This window comes from the organism of the source record quoted next (assembly GCF_019968955.1).
Source record: "MAG: Porospora cf. gigantea A chromosome Unknown PgA_NODE_1197_length_7181_cov_300.073, whole genome shotgun sequence".
NCBI classification, from domain to species: Eukaryota; Apicomplexa; class Conoidasida; order Eugregarinorida; family Porosporidae; genus Porospora; species Porospora cf. gigantea A.
In genome coordinates this window covers 1-7,181 of record NW_027151324.1, presented here as the reverse complement: position 1 = coordinate 7,181, position 7,181 = coordinate 1, and the positions used below count along the sequence as shown (strand labels likewise).

At 52.4% G+C, this 7,181-nt stretch overlaps 3 protein-coding genes across 3 annotated transcripts; 2 read left to right on the top strand and 1 right to left on the bottom strand.

Moving 5' to 3' along the window:
- Window positions 1–230: 230 nt before the first annotated feature.
- On the top strand, window positions 231–1,593 carry KVP18_000556 (uncharacterized protein; the record flags this gene model as incomplete). Its single annotated transcript, XM_067949761.1, has 2 exons — window positions 231–971; window positions 1,015–1,593. 2 exons carry the CDS (start codon window positions 231–233, stop codon window positions 1,591–1,593), a joined length of 1,320 nt encoding a protein of 439 aa, XP_067813457.1.
- A 167-nt stretch (window positions 1,594–1,760) lies between these two features.
- Window positions 1,761–2,606, bottom strand: KVP18_000555 (uncharacterized protein; the record flags this gene model as incomplete). The annotated part of the gene is made up of 1 exon (XM_067949760.1): window positions 1,761–2,606. One exon carries the CDS (start codon window positions 2,604–2,606, stop codon window positions 1,761–1,763), a length of 846 nt encoding a protein of 281 aa, XP_067813456.1.
- A 203-nt stretch (window positions 2,607–2,809) lies between these two features.
- Window positions 2,810–4,924, top strand: KVP18_000554 (uncharacterized protein; the record flags this gene model as incomplete). Its single annotated transcript, XM_067949759.1, has 1 exon — window positions 2,810–4,924. The coding sequence occupies one exon, from the start codon at window positions 2,810–2,812 to the stop codon at window positions 4,922–4,924; it is 2,115 nt and encodes a 704-aa protein (XP_067813455.1).
- Window positions 4,925–7,181: the final 2,257 nt, after the last annotated feature.

Here is a 7,181-nt window from a genome sequence, read left to right as displayed (position 1 = left end):
TGGTGTACCATGAGCTCGTGCTGACGACGAAGGAGTATCTCAGAGACTGCTGCACCGTTGAGGCGACGTGGTTGGTTGAGTTGGCTCCGAACTTGTTCAAGAACGCCGACCCCCACGCGATAAGCAAGCGCAAGCAAGACCAGAAGATTGAGCCTCTGTTCAACCGGTTCGAGGAGCCAGATGCCTGGCGGCTTACCAAGCGTCGAGGCTAGTGTGTGAAATCGCGATTAATGAGCTCGGAAGACGAAAGTGAAGTTCTGTCCGACCAGGAGGAGGCGGGCGAGTTTGCCGGCGATGCCTCCTTTGCGGACTTGGGTCTTTGTGAGGAGCTGTGCGAATCAGTCGCCGCCGTTGGATGGAGGACGCCAACTGGCATTCAGAGGGCCACGCTCCCTTACGCTCTGAAAGGCAGGGACCTGATCGGTCTTGCTGAGACTGGATCTGGCAAGACGGGTGCCTTCGCCCTGCCGATTTTACAACGTCTGATTGAAAACCCTCAAAGGCTATTCGCGGTGGTGTTAGCGCCTACCAGAGAGTTGTGTGTGCAGATCTCAGAGCAGTTCGGAGCTTTGGGCGCTCTGATCCATGTTGAGACGTGCACCATCGTGGGAGGTCTCGACATGGTTACCCAGGCCATGGAGCTTGCCAAGAAGCCCCACATTATCGTGGCTTCTCCTGGTCGCTTGATCGACCACCTTGAGAACACCAAAGGGTTCAACCTGAAGTCTATTAAGTTTTTGGTCATGGACGAAGCAGATAGACTGCTTTCCATGGATTTCGAAGATGCTTTGAATCGCCTAGTGCAGATCCTTCCTAGAAGACGAACGACATATCTTTTCTCCGCGACGATGACCAAGCGTGTGTCGAAGCTGAAGAAGGCCTCCTTGAGGAACCCAGCCAACATTAGTCTCTCTAACAAGTACGACACCGTCAAAAATCTCGTCCAGACGTGGCAATTGGTTCCTCATCCGGTAGGTGCAAGGATCGCGACGACCCTTCTCACATTCTCCCCAGCAAAAATGGGCGTTCGCCGCAGCATTCGCGAAGTTTTACGCTAATCAAACCATGATTGCGTTCTGTAACTCCTGTAAAGGGGCGCACTTGCTGGCTTGTTTCTTCCGGCAGTACGGCCTGTTGTCGGTGACCCTGCACGGGCAGATGACTCAAGCTCAAAGGTTGGGCGCTCTGACAACATTCAAGGCTAGGGAACGTAAAATCCTGGTGGCTACCGAAGTTGGATCTCGCGGGTTGGACATACCGAACGTCGATATCGTCCTGAACTTCGACGTTCCTACCGGGTCAAAAGACTACGTACACAGAGTTGGTAGAACCGCTAGAGCTGGGAAATCTGGCAAAGCTCTCACGGTTGTGACCCAGTACGATGTGGAGCCTTTCCAAAAGATAGAAGCTTCCTTGGGCCACCAGCTGCCGCAGGCGGATGATGTTACTCGTGACATGTGGACTAAGGAGATGGAGCAAGCGAACAGCTTTTACCGACAGGCTGCTGAGGAGGTGAAGCAGTTCGAAGGCGTCGGTAAAAAACGCTTTCGGTCGTCGGGAGGGAAGAGCGCCCTGAAGAAACAACGAAGATGACAGCTCTTGGATGCGAATCAAGATGGCTGTTTGTGTGTTTTTGAAAGATACGCATCACATCAGAACGTTGCCAATCCTTGTGCGTCCGAGTATAAGCAAGCAATGGATTAAAAAAAACGTAAAAACAAGCAATGAAAAATAATGAGGGAAAAAGCTGAAAAACTGAGTCAGAACTCCCTCTCGTCCGAGAAGTAAACCTCCGCTCCGACGCCAGCAACACGTTCGAAATCTTCCGCCACCAACAATTGCGCCGTCAATGTACCAAGATCCTTGGGGGTTGGGCATGACGGCTCCACGTCCCTGCTCTTAACCTCCGTGTAGAGACGTACTCCTGGAGAGTGCACAATACGCAAGACGTTCAGGGCTTCTCGAAGGTCTTCCCAGGTGCTTCGAGGCAGAATCATAACGTTGCCAGCAATACACAGGCGCTTCAGTTCAGAAAAATGCAGTAGTAGTTTCACTATCACATCATACCGAACGCTGTACATTGCAACGCCAGTGGCCACTTCATCGTGTACGTCTACGAAGTACCAGAAGTTGAGTGCAAGGTTCTCCATACTGGAGAGAGTAGGCCACACTACATCACTGTGTTCGAAGGCAGGCAACCACAGGTCCGTGAGGTTAGGAGGTAAACGGAGGCAGTCACCTGTGAACGATTGGAGTATGAGCTTTCTAAGGCTGCTTGGCAAGGTCCCAAAATCAATTTTTTGATTGTAGTCCCCGAGCATCAGAAGTAGTAGACCTTCTGGTAATGCCCCCGGCATCAGCGGCGGCAACATTTGAGAAGAGATGTCCCCGTAGTGTTCGATAGACAGCAGTCTGAGGTTTTTAGGCAACCCGCCAGGCGTTAGAGCCCGTTGTTGAGATGAAATGTGTAGCCCAACAAGGTTGTCCCGTCTCATCTTTATAGCCCTGCTCCGGTCTCGCGTGACAATGCCTCGGCGTGACGCTGTTTGGAGTCTTAAGTGGCAAAACTGAAACGTGTCTTCGACAGCAACCATGGGTTTCGTCATTTTTATTTGCGTTAGCGGTTATGAACGTGACAAAACGGACCCTTCCCAATATACGCCAACGATCTGAATAATCTAACAGAACAAGGATAAACTCGCGTCTGATTATCGCCTTTTACTATCATCAGCCTGGTGGATTTCGTATTGGGCTCTGCGCTTATGAATAGGAAGTTGGAGCGTTCGAGGATTTATATCATAAATTGTTCATGTGGAGCGGCCTGGTGTCCAACTATCGATTTCCGCACAAGCACAACGATGACCCACGTGTAACAGGTTGCCGATGCCAGGTGTGTCGGCATCACATGGGCTTCATTCCCGAATTTGATCCGGTGATTAAGGTCCGAAATTGGAGCCCGCCTGACGCCTTCAACTCCCACTTTGCTCAAGTGAACGAGGCGCCTCCAGGAAAGAGGACCCTTTGCGGCCCAATCGTCGGTCGTGTAACGCCTTACACCGCAAGAATTCTCATCGAGGTGGAGTTTTCAGCAACTATTTCTGTAGAGGCCATCGGTACCAATCTGAATCCGGACATCTGTTCTGAGGACCCGGAGGACACGTCCCCCGATGAGCACCAAGTCGTCATGAAAGTCGCCCTGACTGCTAAACAGCCCGCCATTATCCACCTCAAACGACTGAAACCGGCCCATTCTTATTCCGTAGACATGTCAGCCACCAACCCTTTCGTAGGTTCATTAAGCTTCCGCACTCCTCCTGTGACGACATCCCTTGAATCAAAACCTCTCAGTCTGGCATTCATCGCCGGCACCTCCAGCGAGCAGCATCCAGAGGTGCTTACGACTGTGGAGGGCGCTGACGTCGTCCTCCAGCGGAGGCGGGCGCAAGGCGAGGCAGTCCTCTTCAACAAGGGCCTCTACTGGATGGCAATGGACCGGCACGTCGACGTCGTGGTGCACTCAGGAAACTCACTGCGGCTTGTAGACAAACACGAGACTGCCACCTCGCACTTCTCCCAGGCTCTCAACCTTGCGAAACGAGCTTACTCTCCAGACGCCGCGTTCACCTCCTGCGTCAAGTTCTTCCAGACCGTCTACAGAAGCTACCTATCCGAACCCTCTTTGTCGGGTCTGCTGGCGAACTGCTCCAACATATTCCTGTTGGGTGAATTCGATCTTGGTCGGGTCGAAGTGGATGTGTGCGAGCAAAATCTTCCCAGTGGTGATTCCAACCAGGAAGCTCCGCCACTGCCACCCAGCACGCCTATGATTGATAACGCGGCTCAGATTGTTGTGCTGGCGGCCTTCGAGGTTTACAACCGGTACGCGTACTCTCTGTGGTTCCCTTACAAGCGTCAGACCACCATCGCAGGGGCCCTCGAAGCTCGAAGAGACAGCCACTGCACTGCGTACATGCTGGGTCCGGTGGCATTGGTGTCTTTGGACATCCTGGCGCGGTCAACACTGTATCCGGAGGACCCTTATCTTCAGCATCCCGGAACCGAACTTCTCGGAGAGCAACAGTGGTCTGAGTTCAGAAGTAAGTTGGCGGAGCTACGCGGGGTTGACATGCTGCTTGTCCACACTCAACAACCACTTGTGGGCCAAACCAGCCTGTTTTCCAATGAGTACGTTGACGAGCTGGAGGCGGTGCTGGACACCGTTCGCGACTGGGTGCAATGTGAGCCCACGGGAGCTAGAGAGGCGCTGTTGATGGCTACCTCCCGACGGAGGATGGACGTGGGGCCCAGAGACTTCATTCGACAAGGAGAGCATCCTGCATATAACCCCACGATCAGACAGATTACCCTCGGGTGCGTGGACGATCTAGATGATGCGACGACCGCCAAAGCGCCGCCTAAACGCGGGATCATCGGGCGTTGGAAGCATTCTCGGCAGAAGACTAATCAACCCTCTGACAGGCCGTGCGCCGTACTTGTCCATGCGGCCAAGGAGATCTGCGAGGTGCCTCACGATATGAGGGTCGGAAAGCGGATCACCCATGAAGTGCCTCGGTTTGGCCCTGGCTCAACTCTCAGCTTGTGTAGCGGGCTTTACCCCAAAACCACCTACTGGTCTGTGCCGTACACCACTCGAAGTCGGCCTGCTTACCAATGCATCATCCGACCTCGAGGTCGAAAAGAAACGGATTTCAACTTCGTTGGGGAGAAGGGACCGCATTTCATCCTTCCTAATCCCACAGCAGAATCTGTGACGTGCATCCACCGACAACAAATGGAGGACAACGTCAAGGCTGTCCGTCTGGCTAGCAAACATCAACTCGTCTACATCCAAGACGGCCTACTCATTCAAGAGGAAAAGAGAAGCATTAAATCTAAAACTATGTCATGTAATGTCAAGTGCTGATGGAACAGAATCCGTTCGTGTTTTCCTCCACGCAGTGGATGAGTTGGGCAGCTGTCTGGGTGGCACCAGCACAGGCACTCTTGGCTAGGACACGGCAAAGCATCAGACAGAAGTCCTGATCCCCGCTGGCCGACATCGCGACGACACAACCCTCCACAGGGTCGGACGTGGTGGTAGTGGTGGTTGGATGTGTCGTGGTAGTGGTGGTTCTAGTGGTGGTGCTTGTGGTAGTTGTAGGTTCTGGGGTGGTTGTTGTTGTCGTTGTTGTGGCGGTAGTTGTTGTGGCGGTGGTTGTTGTGGTAGTTGTCGGACTTGGTGTTGTTGTTGTGGTAGTTGTCGGACGTGGTGTCGTGGGAACTGGCGTCGTGGTAGGTAGTTGCGTTGTGGCAGCGGGCGGGATAGTGTTGATCGTCATGGCACCAGCGGTTGATGTCGTTGTAGAGGGGGGGCATGTCGGTGGTTCAGTCTGGGGCGTGATGTTGGTGGTGGGTAGGGGAACTGGTGCCTCCGGAGAGGCAAGTTCCACGTCAGCGAGCATGGAGGGATTCACTTTCACGGTCTCGGTGTATTCCACAGTCATTGGGTAAGAGAAACCGGCGTGTTGCTCCTTTCCAGCAACTTCGACTGACCCCGGAGTCAAGATTGTAGTTTTGGGATCGTCAAGCATCTGCACCTCCACCAACCCAGACTCGACGGCGTCCTTCGTAGTGCACAGGCGGAAAATTTCCGTTACGCACTGCGCCATGTTATGGGAGGATGACAGAGGGTCCATGCAGTTGATCCGGCTGGCGTTTTCAACTATGAAGTCACACTTGGCACGGCAAAACTTGTGGAAGGTCTCGTGGTCCACAACAGACAGTAGCTGCGCTGAGCAGGCCGCAATCTTTTGCGGTAAAGAAGGTGTCGTGGTAGTTGTCGTTGTAGTGGTAGTGGTTGTCGTTGACGTGGTGGTGGACGGAGTAAACTCACAGTGGATAAACTGATCCTGGACGCATCGTGCGAGGTCCGCTCCGCTGGCGAATGTGCACAGTCGGATGTCCGCCAGGAATCTGCATCTATCGCGGCAGTCATTCAAAAGATACTGGGCAATGTCAGACAAGTAAGAAGTAACCTGCGCGACAAGACCGATTTGCTCCTGGCACTCCTCGATCATAGTGTACAGCGAATCCGAAGAAAGTGACGATGACGATAGCTTAGGTGTCGTCGTTGTAGTTGGCGTCGGCTCAGGCGTCGTGGTGGTGGTGGTACTTGTTGTCGTTACTGTTGTTGTTACTGTTGTTGTTGCTGTTGTTGTTACTGTTGTTGTGGTAGATGTGGTTGTGGTAGTAGTTGTTGATGTTGTGGTAGTAGTTGTAGGCTCATATCTTCGGCAGTAATTGTATAGCGTAACGACGCAGTCAGCCAAATCCGCACCATCGTGGGTTTCAGGGCACCATGTGGACCCAGCAAGATACGCGCACTGGCTGCGGCAAAAATCGTTGAACACTGGAAGATGTTCCTTCGCCAAAACTCGGGCCTTGCATTGAACGATCATCTTTGTGTAGCCAAGCTTTCTCAAACAAGCTTTGGGGCCGGAAACAACGCCTTTTGCATAAACCAGCTCTCCGTCGGTAACAAGGCGACAAGGGATTTCGTCAGCGCTTACGAATGAAAAGTAGCTGTGTGAATAGCCGAAGCAGCAACCTACCTGCATTCCGGATCGTCTTTGCAAGCATCCTGACACGCGGCATAATCGTTCGCAGACGTCACAAACCGGTACTCGTCTCGTGGAACATAAAGCGCATCTTGCAAAAAGCAAGTTTCTGCCAGGACGCCAAACAGCGAAACGATGGAAACGAAACGCATTGTTGGCAAATCGTCCTATAAAGATGACCGGCAATTCGTTTTAATTTCGAAATACTGTTGGAGCTTTTTTTGGTTTCTACCAAGCAGCGGTTAAGGGTGGTAGTGCGTTAAGTGAACACGGCGAATTCCAGAATTCTAAAACAACGAACCCCACACTAGCTAAGTAATTCTGTCAATTTCTCTCTTGAGGATGTTTTTGTTCAACTGGTGAGACCTCCTGATTCACCATAATCTTTTAGGTTCAAAGATACTCTCGCATGGTTAGGATTGTCCCAGAAGAAGGCTAAGATTTTGTTCCTGGGCCTTGATAACGCCGGGAAGACAACTCTTCTGCATATGCTGAAGGACGATCGTCTGGCCACGTTAACGCCCACGTTGCATCCTCGTGGGTCTCAACGCTTCCACTGACACA